Source organism: Electrona antarctica, assembly GCF_951216825.1.
Source record: "Electrona antarctica genome assembly, contig: scaffold_1485, whole genome shotgun sequence".
In the NCBI taxonomy this organism is placed as follows: domain Eukaryota; kingdom Metazoa; phylum Chordata; class Actinopteri; order Myctophiformes; family Myctophidae; genus Electrona; species Electrona antarctica.
In genome coordinates, this window is record NW_027637390.1 from 1 (window position 1) to 15,038 (window position 15,038).

Here is a 15,038-nt window from a genome sequence, read left to right on the forward strand (position 1 = left end):
GACGGTGATGTCATCATGATGTCTGTCTTCCTCAGAACGAGAACCTGGTGATTGAATCTGGACGCTGCTGTCCACGATGTGTCCCCGACCCCTGTCTGTCCTCAGGGAGACAGTACCAGGTAGGGGTGTATATATATATAGGGGGGGGGGGGGGGGGGGGGGGGGTGTGTGTGTGTGTGTGTGTGTGTGTGTGTGTGTGTGTGTGTGTGTGTGTGTGTGTGTGTGTGTGTGTGTGTGTGTGTGTGTGTGTGTGTGTGTGTGTGTGTGTGTGTGTGTGTGTCGTATCTATCTCCCGTTGCGTTTTTTAATTGAATCTTTCTCCATCACTTCACCTCATATGCTCTCTCTCTCTCTGGAGTCTGAGTGCACCCCCCCCCCCCCCTCTCTCTCTCTCTCTCTCTCTCTCTCTATCTCTCTGCTTTGATCATAGAGCTTACCATTCTCTCCAGTCCAGTGTGTTGGTGTGTGTGTGTGTGTGTGTGTGTGTGTGTGTGTGTGTACGTGCATGCGTGCGTACGTGCGTGGGGGGCCCGTGCGTGATTTTCCGGGTGCTGGACCGGTTGGGGAACTCGTGTTGCCGTCTCTCACAGGCACAGACGTTTTACGGGGACAGGTTTTAGTTCCGACATAGTGGAGGGTCGCTGACTTGTTCCAGCGCCTGGAGAATGGACAGGCATAGAGGCGAGAGTAGCTCTGATCCATAGCCCTAATGCTAATTCTACCCTAGCATTAGGGCTATGGACCAGAGCTAAGCGGCGAGTGGGACTGCTGCTGCACAACATGAACCTACTGTCCCTTATTATCGTACAGTCGGGTAGTGTACACTGTTTATTCTGCATAGAGGAGCCAATAGCCATGTGTGTCTGACTCTGTGTTGACTGTGTACGTCGCCTCGGCTAAAAACAAAGGGGAAGCCTGTCTTATGTTTCGCCGTACGACCTGTTGCATCAGCGTTCTAAAAAAATAGCTGATGTGCAAGCTCACGACGTGTCGCCTCCGCAACACGCTGTGAGCTTGTAGATCAGCTATTTTCAGCACGCATAAAAATGGAGGATGAGACGTTCAGAAACGTTTGCCTTCACGGTACAAGCATCAGCTGTCACTCACAAGTTGAAAAGAGATGTGGCATCATTATTCTTCACATGGCCATAATATGACAGATATGACAGATTCTAAATGGTAAAGGAGGACTACAGATTCTAAATGGTAAAGGAGGACTACAGATTCTAAATGGTAAAGGATTAGGACTACAGATTCTAAATGGTAAAGGATTAGGACTACAGATTCGTGTGATGGTACATATACAGTTAATATACGGTAATATACAGGTGTGATGGTACATATACAGTTAATATACGGTAATATACAGGTGTGATGGTACATATACAGTTAATATACGGTAATATACAGGTGTGATGGTACATATACAGTTAATATACGGCAATATACAGGTGTGATGGTACATATACAGTTAATATACGGTAATATACAGGTGTGATGGTACATATACAGTTAATATACGGTAATATACAGGTGTGATGGTACATATACAGTTAATATACGGCAATATACAGGTGTGATGGTACATATACAGTTATTATACGGTAATATACAGGTGTGGTGGTACATATACAGTTAATATACGGTAATATACAGGTGTGATGGTACATATACAGTTAATATACGGTAATATACAGGTGTGGTGGTACATATACAGTTAATATACGGTAATATACAGGTGTGGTGGTACATATACAGTTAATATACGGTAATATACAGGTGTGATGGTACATATACAGTTAATATACGGTAATATACAGGTGTGATGGTACATATACAGTTAGTATACGGTAATACAGGTGTGATGGTACATATACAGTTAATATACGGTAATATACAGGTGTGATGGTACATATACAGTTAGTATACGGTAATATACAGGTGTGATGGTACATATACAGTTAATATACGGTAATATACAGGTGTGATGGTACATATACAGTTAGTATACGGTAATATACAGGTGTGATGGTACATATACAGTTAATATACGGTAATATACAGGTGTGATGGTACATATACAGTTAATATACGGTAATATACAGGTGTGATGGTACATATACAGTTAATATACGGTAATATACAGGTGTGATGGTACATATACAGTTTATATACGGTAATATACAGGTGTGATGGTACATATACAGTTAATATACGGTAATATACAGGTGTGATGGTACATATACAGTTAATATACGGTAATATACAGGTGTGATGGTACATATACAGTTAATATACGGTAATATACAGGTGTGATGGTACATATACAGTTAATATACGGTAATATACAGGTGTGATGGTACAATTCGGGAGTTTACGGGAGTTTGTTGGAAAGTTTAACGGGAGTTTCCTGTAATATACACATCCGTGTTCCATGCTTTTTGCGCAGTGATAGGAACTGCTCCTGTCCAAGTTGAGGATGTCATATGTCCATGTGTGGTCCATAGATAAATGGTGCATTTATATAGCGCCTTTATCCAAGGCGCTTTACATAGATTGTGCATTACATTCACCCATTCATACACCGATGGCAGCGGAAACCATGCAAGGAACCAACTAGCACACCGGGAGCAATTAGGGGTTCAGAGTCTTGCTCAAGGACACTTCGACAGTAACTCTGGGGGAGCCCGGGTTCGAACTGGCAACCTTGCGGTTCCCATCCAGCCACTCTACCCCTGAACCACCGCCACCGCCATAGGTAGAGTGTGTCTATGTGTGGTTCAGGGAATGTATGGAATGCACATGCTAATAAAATGTATTTAAATATTGCTTTGATGCTCATATTATTCTTAGGAAGTGTTAAGTTGTTTTTATTAGCATATGCATTCCATAGGGCTGGACCACATGGACATATCATCAAACCTGCGATGGGAGCAGAAAGATTCTCTATTTATGAAAGAAATACAATATTGATGGTGTTTTTTTTGTTTTTTTTTGTATTCATAAAGGGCAAGTATAATGTTTTAACACTAGCGCGTCGGAGCGGTCAGGCTGACCGATTTTGAAATTTTGAAGTGGATTTTCTTTGCCCATGAAGTCCTGAGAAAGTTCCCCTTGCATGACTTTTTCTAAATGTTCGATTCAAACCATCTCTGTTTTTTTTTTCATCTGAAACGTTTTGGAAATATGATTTTAGACATAATTCTACTAAAATGTCTGCTCTTTTTCGGTCCGTGGGACCGCTCTTAGAGCCCTCACCCTTTCTCCCCCACAAGCAGTGCTTTTCACACCTCCCTCCCGGCTGGAGACGGGCATTGTTCAAGCTAATGTGTCATTTGCATTCCAACTACTTCCACATGTAGGCAAACTTACATTACAAACTTACATAAACTAAATGTTGTTTTAGATGTTATATTTGTTATATGCGGTTTGCAGAAATAACGATGTCTGACTTTATTTCTCGAAACGGAAAAAGAAATATGGTGTGTGGTATTGTTTCCACCAAGCGCATAGCTCAATAGATATAAATACATGTTGACTATACATGCCATCTTTAGCATAATTATGTTGGAATAATAAAGTTTATAGCATTGTGACTATGTCGCGCATATTCATTTCATATATCAGCGCATCAAAAATATGGTGAAATATGGTGTGTTTGCCGATGCGATTTTTTTTTTCCCAGGCCGTTTTCAATATACCCTGAGCTGTGGACCTCTTTCCTAGTCAAAGGCTGTTTTCAATGAAATGACTTGTGTATAATATGAATAAATGCTACATCCTACATTTATTTTGTACCGTAGGCTATAGTTTTTGAACGAATATTACCATGTAGGCCTGAAATGTCTTTATTGTCTCAATACAAAGTTGTACATCAGCGCGAATCAGCGCGATGCCAAATAAAAATGACAGTGTTTGAAATCAGTCCAACCCGATAGACGTCCCGAACTTCTAAATGTTTTGTCAGTCAGAAGAACAGTTCTGTCCGTCCTTCTTTGTAAACTTTTCTGCACGCGACCAGTGGAACTGATTTCCACGCATCACGGCTCTCTTTTTTTCTCTCTCCCTCTCTCTCTCTCCCTCTCTCGTGGAGAGGGAGAAAATATCCAAGTAACTGACGGTGAGGTATGCGGAAGTGCATTTTAGATAACGCTGTAGCACTATTTGTGGCGGTGATGCGTCACATGACTTGATCTATCCTATGGTGTATATATAAACCGTGCTGCTGCTACGGACCTTTCTGCTGGCACAATAAATCAAATATATATAAATTACATCGATCATAGGCGGCGGGTATGTAAGGCTAGGCCAGGCTTAGCCTTCCCAAAAATTATGCTGGGTATTTTTTAAATATATATAGGCTAATATGTGCGCAGCATTATATAGAAGGCTAGCCGCTCCCAAACTCCCAACTCCTTTGTCTGTAGCCTAAACTTTTCTGATTTGCACGCACGCACGCACGCACAGCTCTTTCCTTTTTTTGGCACAATCAATCAAATATATATTAATTACATCGATGTTTCCCCCTCTATATAAAATGACAATATATAACTAATGTCGTATTTCGTCTGAGCAATGTGCCTGACTCTGGCAATAACGTGTGGTAGCCTATTGTATTGGCTCAATACAAAGTCGGACAGTGTTTGCTGCGCAAGGGTATTCAATATAGCGCTCACACCGTCACTATAATTATAGTTTGGTAAACTGAAATAAAAAATAACTTTGAGTTGTCCTGTCTAGTTGAAACTGCTGCCTTGAATTCGTTGGAATGTAACATTTAGAAGACAATGGCAAGCCGTCAACGGGTGCAGAGAGAGGTGTGAAGATCATTAGACAGTGGGGGAGACAATGGCCAATCAAATAGCACGAAAAACACCGGTCAGCCTGACCGTTAGCCGTCATATTAGTAGTGCATTTTTTTCAGACATCCTAGTGTTAAGGCATATTTGTCTTATTAGCCAGGGATCCTTTTAAGGTTTGGACTTTATTCCAATAGGAAAATTCACATTTGTTTGCATTTGAGACAATGTATTTCTTTTACTGGAAAAAAAATCGAAACCAAAATTGAGGTTTCAGAGAATTTTGTGTGTGTGTGTGTGTGTGTGTGTGTGTGTGTGTGTGTGTGTGTGTGTGTGTGTGTGTGTGTGTGTGTGTGTGTGTGTGTGTGTGTGTGTGTGTGTGTGTGTGTGTGTGTGTGTGTGTGTGTGTGTGTGTGTGTGTGTGTGTGTGTGTGTGTAATCATAGTGTGTGTGTGTGTTGCAGCATGCTGAACAGTGTGTGTGTGTGTGCGTGCGCGTGTGTAATCATAGTGTGTGTGTGTGTGTGTGTGCGCGTGCGCGTGTGTAATCATAGTGTGTGTGTGTGTGTGCGTGCACGTGTGTAATCATAGTGTGTGTGTGTGTGTGTGCGTGCGCGTGTGTAATCATACTGTGTGTGTGTGTGCGTGCGCGTGTGTAATCATAGTGTGTGTGTGTGTGTGTGTTGCAGCATGCTGAACAGTGGCAGAAGAACAGCTGCACGACGTGTGTGTGTGAGCGTGGCCAGTCCCGCTGCCACACACACACCTGTCACCCTGTCACGTGCACCAAGGTGAGTACACACACACACACACACACACACACACACACACACACACACACACCTCGCCTCAGTGAGGTTATAAACAGGTCTAATGTTCGCCCCAACAGGGCGAGGCCACAGTGAGGTTATAAACAGGTCTAATGTCGCCCCAACAGGGCGAGACCAGTTATAAACAGGTCTAATGTCGCCCCGACAGGGCGAGGCCAGTTATAAACAGGTCTAATGTCGCCCCAACAGGGCGAGACCAGTTATAAACGGGTCTAATGTTCGCCCCAACAGGGCGAGGCCACAGTGAGGTTATAAACAATATAATGTCGCCCAAACAGGGCGAGGCCACAGTGAGGTTATAAACAGGTCTAATGTCGCCCCAACAGGGCGAGACCAGTTATAAACAGGTCTAATGTCGCCTCAACAGGGCGAGGCCACAGTGAGGTTATAAACAATATAATGTCGCCCCAACAGGGCGAGGCCACAGTGAGGTTATAAACAATATAATGTCGCCCCAACAGGGCGAGGCCACAGTGAGGTTATAAACAGGTCTAATGTCGCCCCAACAGGGCGAGACCAGTTATAAACAGGTCTAATGTCGCCCCAACAGGGCGAGACCAGTTATAAACAGGTCTAATGTCGCCCTAACAGGGCGAGACCACAGTGAAGCGGGCGGGGCAGTGCTGTGAGGAGTGCGCCCCCTCCAGGGGAAGCTGCCTGTTGGAGGGGGCGGTGCGTTACCACGGAGACATGTGGAACGGGACCGGCTGCGACTTCTGCACCTGCGAGAGAGGACAGGTGTCCTGCATGAGAGCTGAGTGCAGCCGCGTGGTCTGTCCCACGGTGAGACACACACACACACACACACACACACACACACACACACACACACCGTGGTCTGCCCCATGGTAAGTGTACAATGTCATCAATGTCTCAAAGGACAGCGTGTGCCTTGTCCATATGGGTCACATCCTGTATTAAAAGGTTGTCCATATGGGTCACATCCTGTATTAAAAGGTTGTCCATATGGGTCACATCCTGTATTAAAAGGTTGTCCATATGGGTCACATCCTGTATTAAAAGGTTGTCCATATGGATCACATCCTGTATTAAAAGGTTGTCCATATGGATCACATCCTGTATTAAAAGGTTGTCCATATGGGTCACATCCTGTATTAAAAGGTTGTCCATATGGATCACATCCTGTATTAAAAGGTTGTCCATATGGATCACATCCTGTATTAAAAGGTTGTCTATATGGGTCACATCCTGTATTAAAAGGTTGTCCATATGGATCACATCCTGTATTAAAAGGTTGTCCATATGGGTCACATCCTGTATTAAAAGGTTGTCGTCACATCCTGTATTAAAAGGTTGTCCATATGGGTCACATCCTGTATTAAAAGGTTGTCCATATGGGTCACATCCTGTATTAAAAGGTTGTCCATATGGATCACATCCTGTATTAAAAGCCTATGATGACTAAAACTAAGACTAAATATACTGATGATTTCATCAACAAATACAAACTAGATTAAAATGTCAGGAAGGGACTAGTGGACAAGAGACCCAGTATAAGTCATTTTACACGTGGTTGCATGCTGGAAATAGCAGATCTACAAGCTCACAACGTGTCACAGTGTGACACGTTGTGGGCTTGTAGATCTGCTATTTTCAGCAAGTGAAAAGAAAACTGTCATTACGACGTCATCAAGGCACCGCCAAAATACATTACGACGTCATCAAGGCACCGCCAAAATACATTACGACGTCATCAAGGCACCGCCAAAATACATTTTAGTAAACTGTAGATTTAGAATTTGCCGCTAAAATTTGCTGCACAAAACAACACTGTTTTCCCGTCAAGCTGATGCAATTTTGTATTACCGTATTATTACCGTATTATTACCGTATATGAGACGACTGTGATTATGAGACGACCCCCTACCGTATTATTACCGTATATGAGACGACTGTGATTATGAGACGACCCCCTACCGTATTATTACCGTATATGAGACGACTGTGATTATGAGACGACCCCCTACCGTATTATTACCGTATATGAGACGACTGTGATTATGAGACGACCCCCTACCGTATTATTACCGTATATGAGACGACTGTGATTATGAGACGACCCCCATTCTTCAAGACTCATCTGTGGAAAAAGACCAAATAGTTAAGAGTAAAATGTAACCTTCCTTTCTGTGTGTATGTTTCAGGGAGAGGATCTGGTTCACCTGCCTGGGAAGTGCTGTCCGGAGTGTGTGTCTGGGACAACATCGTGTGCGGTCCAAGACCAGAACCCTGAGGTACACCTGAAAGCAGCGGTGTAAACCGACTCATCCAGTAACTTTTCAGACAAATACAGATAATTCTGGGGCTCCTTGACGTGAAATTGTTGAGCACCGCTGACATAGAAACATAGGGAGCACCGCTGACATAGAAACATAGGTCCTCATTCACAACGGCGTTTACGCTCATACCGTTACATAACGTGAGCGGAGCGTGAGCGGACAGGCATTTACGTGGATTCCCACATTACGTGGGAATTCATGAACTTGAACGTGAACTTGACGGTGACGTCGGATGGTCGGAATCTCCGCTAAAAGCTGCGCCAGCTCAGAGGGTCGTGTACTGCTTGCGTAGATTTATTCAGAAGGCTTTAGTCTTCATTCTGAATCAATTAAAAGTCCCCAAATCTCAGATAAAATATGTAGGAATGTGTCCAAAACATTGGTCAGCACATAAAAAAATGATAGCTTATATAAAAGCCAAGTATCACTTGGATGCCTAAATGCATGCATTCTAGAGGCAGGTTAGCCTAGAGTCCCATACAGAAACTGCCCCTGCAAACCCGACACCTTTTTATTTATTTATTAGGATATTTCTAGCATGCGCGATTGCGCTGCACTTGACAGCTTTCTACTCGCAGTGCAACGCGTTGTGAGCTTGTAGATCGGCTCTCGCGGACTTGCGCTGCATGTTAAAAAACAAACTCACAATTATAATAAGAACATACACTTATCTGCATTCAGCACTGTACGAATTCATTGGAAAATGAATTAGCCCTATAACAAAATAGAAGTCCACATTATTGCATCAGCGTGCAATTCGGCCAGTCATAGTTTTAAGCCAGTGCACCTTAATTAATTATAATATGGGGAACTTATAGCTGGGCTGTAGGCTACTATATTGATGAGATCAATCAAGTTTGGTGCCAAATGTCCCGCGAAATTCGCGAATCATTTTAATATGACATCATCATAAATGAACCTGCACTTAGATCTGACAAAGAGGAGGCTACCCGCCGTATATGGTTGAAATTTTAAATAGCTATAGGCCTATGCCTACGTGTCCATGATCAGAACAAATCCATTCTCCACATGGCATTCAGACAGATGACAGTGAGATGATATTAATCTATTCCCCGCATGAATCAATGCAGCTCTGATACAAATATCGGATATATGTTTTACCTCTGCAAAGGTGTGAGTGAGCAATTGTTTAATAGAAAAGAAAAGGCTTTATAATATAATTGCCAAGTATACGCTAGCTTGCTGCCTTGGTCCCGAACTTAAATAAAAAAATAAAAAAGCTGCATTTTATACCGTAAGTCAGCTTGACATTGCTGCAGCGGTGCGGAGCAGCGTTCACCGTTTTGTAAGCTTGGGAAAATGATTTATATAGTTTAATGGTAGGCTATAGACAATATAAAGAATCACGCACAAATGTAATGGTATATGGATGTAAAAAAAGAGAGGTGGTGGTCGTCGCTCCGGCGCTTGACATGGTCAGATCATTTTCTTTTAATTTCCTAATATAGCCTAATTTCTTTCCAGCAATCATTTTTATTTTAATTTGTGAAGCCACTATACTGGAAAATATCATTATTTTGTTGCATTCCGTCAGGAGGACCTCTATTTCGTTTGAGCTGTAAGGCCTATAGTTCTTTTTTGTTTTTTTTACTGCTGTCTGCTGAGTCATGCTTGACGCCTTTTATGGTGTGAAATGGGGCGTGGATCAATGCAAATTAAGTTATCCGCTGATTTTCCGATCATTTGGCACCCGTTCGCATTCACCTGCGTACCTCACAACATACACCTGCGTACCTGTGGTACACACCGCTCTTTGAATTGCACGGCAAAACAACGTTGCGTGATCGGACGGAATTTCCCGCATCTGTTTACGCTTCCGTTAAGCTTCCGTTACACTCTTGCGTATTTCTCCTTTGTGAATGAGGACCATAGGGAGCACCACTGACATAGAAACATAGTGAGCACCGCTGACATAGAAACATAGGGAGCACCGCTGACATAGAAACATAGGGAGCACCGCTGACATAGAAACATAGGGAGCACCACTGACATAGAAACATAGTGAGCACCGCTGACATAGAAACATAGGGAGCACCGCTGACATAGAAACATAGGGAGCACCACTGACATAGAAACATAGGGAGCACCGCTGACATAGAAACATAGGGAGCACCACTGACATAGAAACATAGGGAGCACCACTGACATAGAAACATAGGGAGCACCGCTGACATAGAAACATAGGGAGCACCACTGACATAGAAACATAGGGAGCACCACTGACATAGAAACATAGGGAGCACCACTGACATAGAAACATAGGGAGCACCACTGACATAGAAACATAGTGAGCACCGCTGACATAGAAACATAGGGAGCACCACTGACATAGAAACATAGGGAGCACCACTGACATAGAAACATAGGGAGCACCACTGACATAGAAACATAGGGAGCACCGCTGACATAGAAACATAGTGAGCACCGCTGAAGTAGAAACATAGGGAGCACCACTGACATAGAAACATAGGGAGCACCGCTGACATAGAAACATAGGGAACCTTTTAGAAAACGTTCAGGATTTAGAATACATTTAGTAGAATCTAGTGTCAGGTCAACATGGGTTAATATCCCCCCTCTGGACATTAATTTTACGGCAGATGGCGATATGTTTGATCTGTTCAGATGGCGATATGTTTGATCTGTTCAGATGGCGATATGTTTGATCTGTTCACATGGCGATATGTTTGATCTGTTCACATGGCGATATGTTTGATCTGTTCAGATGGCGATATGTTTGATCTGTTCAGATGGCGATATGTTTGATCTGTTCAGATGGCGATATGTTTGATCTGTTCAGATGGCGATATGTTTGATCTGTTCAAATGGCGATATGTTTGATCTGTTCAGATGGCGATATGTTTGATCTGTTCAGATGGCGATATGTTTGATCTGTTCAGATGGCGATATGTTTGATCTGTTCAGATGGCGATATGTTTGATCTGTTCAGATGGCGATATGTTTGATCCTTCTGGTCACACAGATGGCGATATGTTTGATCCCTGCTTCTGGTCACACAGAAGTAAATGATGCAATTCCCTTTGGAAATATTTATTTGGTGTATGTAGGGTCCTAAGGCCAGTGGGTTGGTGTATGTAGGGTCCTAAGGCCAGTGGGTTGGTGTATGTAGGGTCCTAAGGCCAGTGGGTTGGTGTATGTAGGGTCTTAAGGCCAGTGGGTTGGTGTATGTAGGGTCTTAAGGCCGGTGGGTTGGTGTATGTAGGGTCCTAAGGCCAGTGGGTTGGTGTATGTAGGGTCCTAAGGCCGGTGGGTTGGTGTATGTAGGGTCTTAAGGCCAGTGGGTTGGTGTATGTAGGGTCTTAAGGCCAGTGGGTTGGTGTATGTAGGGTCCTAAGGCCAGTGGGTTGGTGTATGTAGGGTCCTAAGGCCAGTGGGTTGGTGTATGTAGGGTCCTAAGGCCAGTGGATTGGTGTATGTAGGGTCCTAAGGCCAGTGGGTTGGTGTATGTAGGGTCTTAAGGCCAGTGGGTTGGTGTATGTAGGGTCCTAAGGCCGGTGGGTTGGTGTATGTAGGGTCCTAAGGCCGGTGGGTTGGTGTATGTAGGGTCCTAAGGCCAGTGGGTTGGTGTATGTAGGGTCCTAAGGCCAGTGGGTTGGTGTATGTAGGGTCTTAAGGCCAGTGGGTTGGTGTATGTAGGGTCCTAAGGCCGGTGGGTTGGTGTATGTAGGGTCCTAAGGCCAGTGGGTTGGTGTATGTAGGGTCCTAAGGCCAGTGGGTTGGTGTATGTAGGGTCTTAAGGCCAGTGGGTTGGTGTATGTAGGGTCCTAAGGCCGGTGGGTTGGTGTATGTAGGGTCCTAAGGCCAGTGGGTTGGTGTATGTAGGGTCCTAAGGCCAGTGGGTTGGTGTATGTAGGGTCCTAAGGCCGGTGGGTTGGTGTATGTAGGGTCCTAAGGCCAGTGGGTTGGTGTATGTAGGGTCCTAAGGCCAGTGGGTTGGTGTATGTAGGGTCTTAAGGCCGGTGGGTTGGTGTATGTAGGGTCCTAAGGCCAGTGGGTTGGTGTATGTAGGGTCCTAAGGCCGGTGGGTTGGTGTATGTAGGGTCCTAAGGCCGGTGGGTTGGTGTATGTAGGGTCCTAAGGCCAGTGGGTTGGTGTATGTAGGGTCTTAAGGCCAGTGGGTTGGTGTATGTAGGGTCCTAAGGCCAGTGGGTTGGTGTATGTAGGGTCTTAAGGCCAGTGGGTTGGTGTATGTAGGGTCTTAAGGCCAGTGGGTTGGTGTATGTAGGGTCTTAAGGCCAGTGGGTTGGTGTATGTAGGGTCCTAAGGCCGGTGGGTTGGTGTATGTAGGGTCCTAAGGCCGGTGGGTTGGTGTATGTAGGGTCCTAAGGCCAGTGGGTTGGTGTATGTAGGGTCTTAAGGCCAGTGGGTTGGTGTATGTAGGGTCCTAAGGCCAGTGGGTTGGTGTATGTAGGGTCCTAAGGCCAGTGGGTTGGTGTATGTAGGGTCCTAAGGCCAGTGGGTTGGTGTATGTAGGGTCCTAAGGCCAGTGGGTTGGTGTATGTAGGGTCCTAAGGCCGGTGGGTTGGTGTATGTAGGGTCTTAAGGCCAGTGGGTTGGTGTATGTAGGGTCCTAAGGCCGGTGGGTTGGTGTATGTAGGGTCCTAAGGCCAGTGGGTTGGTATATGTAGGGTCCTAAGGCCAGTGGGTTGGTGTATGTAGGTAGCCTGGCTAATAAGCCAGACTAATATCACACAACACTGTCGCGGTATATTAGTCTGGGCTGGCTCCACTTGGATTTCATTTCCCGGGGGGCGGGTTCAAACATTTTCTCTTTGACGCAATTGGTCAGAGCTACTGTCAGTCAAAGGTCTCAAGCATTGAACGTCACTGTACCAAAGCCCGCCCATATTGCATACTGTGTCCCGATTGGCCCGACCTGTTCTCGGTTGTAGGAAAGAGGCGTGCTACTGAGCCTCGCCAGACCCTAATCCGCTGGCAGGCAAAAAATGTTTTGCCAACGGCTGATTCGGTCTGGTTTATTAACCAGGCTAGTATGTAGGGTCCTAAGGCCGGTGGGTTGGTGCAGAGGCAACAGTCGGTGAGTGACAGAGAACTAATCATTTACACTCTTAGACAGAGAACTAATCATTTACACTCTCCCTCCCTCCCCCCTCTCTCTCCCTCTCCCCCCCTCCCCCCGATCCCCCCTCCCCCAGTGGAGTGAGGGTGCGTGCAGGCAGTGTGAGTGCGATGGCGGCCAGGTGACGTGCTACCAGCGGTCCTGCCCTACGTGTCCCCTGGGCAGCCTGCAGGTGGCGCCACAGGAGGGCCAGTGCTGCCCCGAGTGTCGACAAGGTGCGTTCTGATTGGACTTCAACCCTTTTCATGTCAAGGCCCATTATTTATTATTTATTCAGCATTTGAGCCACGGAATCACCGTTTGATGACATATGACATTTTTGTGTGTGTTTGTGTGCGTGCGCCCGTGCGTGCGTGCGTGCGTGCGTGCGTGCGTGCGTGCGTGCGTGCGTGCGTGCGTGCGTGCGTGCGTGCGTGCGTGCGTGCGTGCGTGCGTGCGTGCGTGCGTGCGTGCGTGCGTGCGCGTGTGTGTGTGTGTGTGCGTCTCCAGTCCAGTGCCATGCTGACTGTCTGAGGTGTTCTGGTTCTGTGGACCTCTGTGACGCCTGCAGGGACATTAAGGCCGTCCTCCACAGGGGGCGCTGTCTGACTGCCTGCCCGCCTGGATACTACCAACACGGACGCACCTGTGCAGGTCTGTCTGTCTGTCTGTCTGTCTGTCTGTCTGTCTGTCTGTCTGTCTGTCTGTCTGTCTGTCTGTCTGTCTGTCTGTCTGTCTGTCTGTCTGTATGTCTGTCTGTCTGTCTGTCTGTCTGTCTGTATGTCTGTCTGTCAGAGCACAAAATAAATAGCGTTCTGTTGGTTTTCACAACCAAGTCTCACACACACACACACACACACACACACACACACACACACACACACACACACACACACACACACACACACACACACACACACACACACACACACACACACACACACACATATTAACTGTATATATGATGATATTTGGGGTGTTACAGTACAGTACAGTAAAGGGACCCCCAGGGACCCCCCAGGGACCCCCCCAGGGACCCCCCAGGGATCCCCACACGGTAACTCTTTCATTTCTCAACCATTTCGGACGCGGCACGCCGGTACCGGGCCAGCCCCCTCGGCACGTTCCTGGGGGTCTGGATGTTCCCGAGGACCCCCAGGGACCCCCAGGGACCCCCACACGGTACCGCTGTCATTTCTGGACCGTTTGGGACGCGGGGCGGCTCACCGGTTCCGGGCTGGCCCCCTGGCCGTGTTCCTGTGGGTCACATTCTGTGATATTATGGGATGGCTACTCTTTGTTTTTGTTTTTTTAAGCCATTGCTATTTTAGGGTCCTTGGCATGAAGGGTGGTACCCACTGCACGTGCGTGCGTGCGTGCCTGCGTGCGTGCGTGCGTGCGTGCGTGCGTGCGTGCGTGCGTGCATGATTGCACTTGTGTTCTCATCACAAGGCCGACCACTTTATCTCACGCTAATTAGCTCTCTCATTAACACATCGTTAGCCACCACATGTGCGCTTTACGTGTCAGGATGCCCAGCCTGCCGTACTCTGATTCGCTGCGTATGAAGTCGGGACATTTTAACACTTTCAGCAAAATATCAAATATCAAAATATCCACCGCGGTGTCTTGAGCCCAGAGCCATAGACCAGGGGTTCTCAACGTTTTTGGCCGGGGACCCCCGGAAATGCTTTGGCAATGTCTCGGGACCCCCGCCCCGCCCCCTCCCGACCCCCAATATAAATTGACTGCTACAATAACCTTAACACATTTTGGGCGGGAACCCCTTTTGGTGTTTTAAGCATTATGTTATAATTGTGTGTGTGTGTGTGTGTGTGTGTGTGTGTGTGTGTGTGTGTGTGTGTGTGTGTGTGTGTGTGTGTGTGTGTGTGTGTGTGTGTGTGTGTGTGTGTGTGTGTGTGTGTGTGTGTGTGTGTGTGTGTGTGTGTGTGTGTGTGTGTGTGTGTGTGTGTGTGTGTGTGTGTGTGTGTGTGTGTGTGTGCGCGTGT

General features: G+C 46.1%; 1 protein-coding gene across 1 annotated transcript; it reads left to right on the top strand.

Moving 5' to 3' along the window:
- Positions 1 to 40: 40 nt before the first annotated feature.
- Positions 41 to 13,683, top strand: LOC306918964 (extracellular matrix organizing protein FRAS1-like; the record flags this gene model as incomplete). The annotated part of the gene is made up of 6 exons (XM_079531801.1): positions 41 to 119; positions 5,488 to 5,589; positions 6,220 to 6,411; positions 7,794 to 7,883; positions 13,127 to 13,265; positions 13,540 to 13,683. Coding segments are annotated over exons 3-6 (466 nt in total), but the record flags the coding sequence as incomplete, so codon positions are not given.
- Positions 13,684 to 15,038: the final 1,355 nt, after the last annotated feature.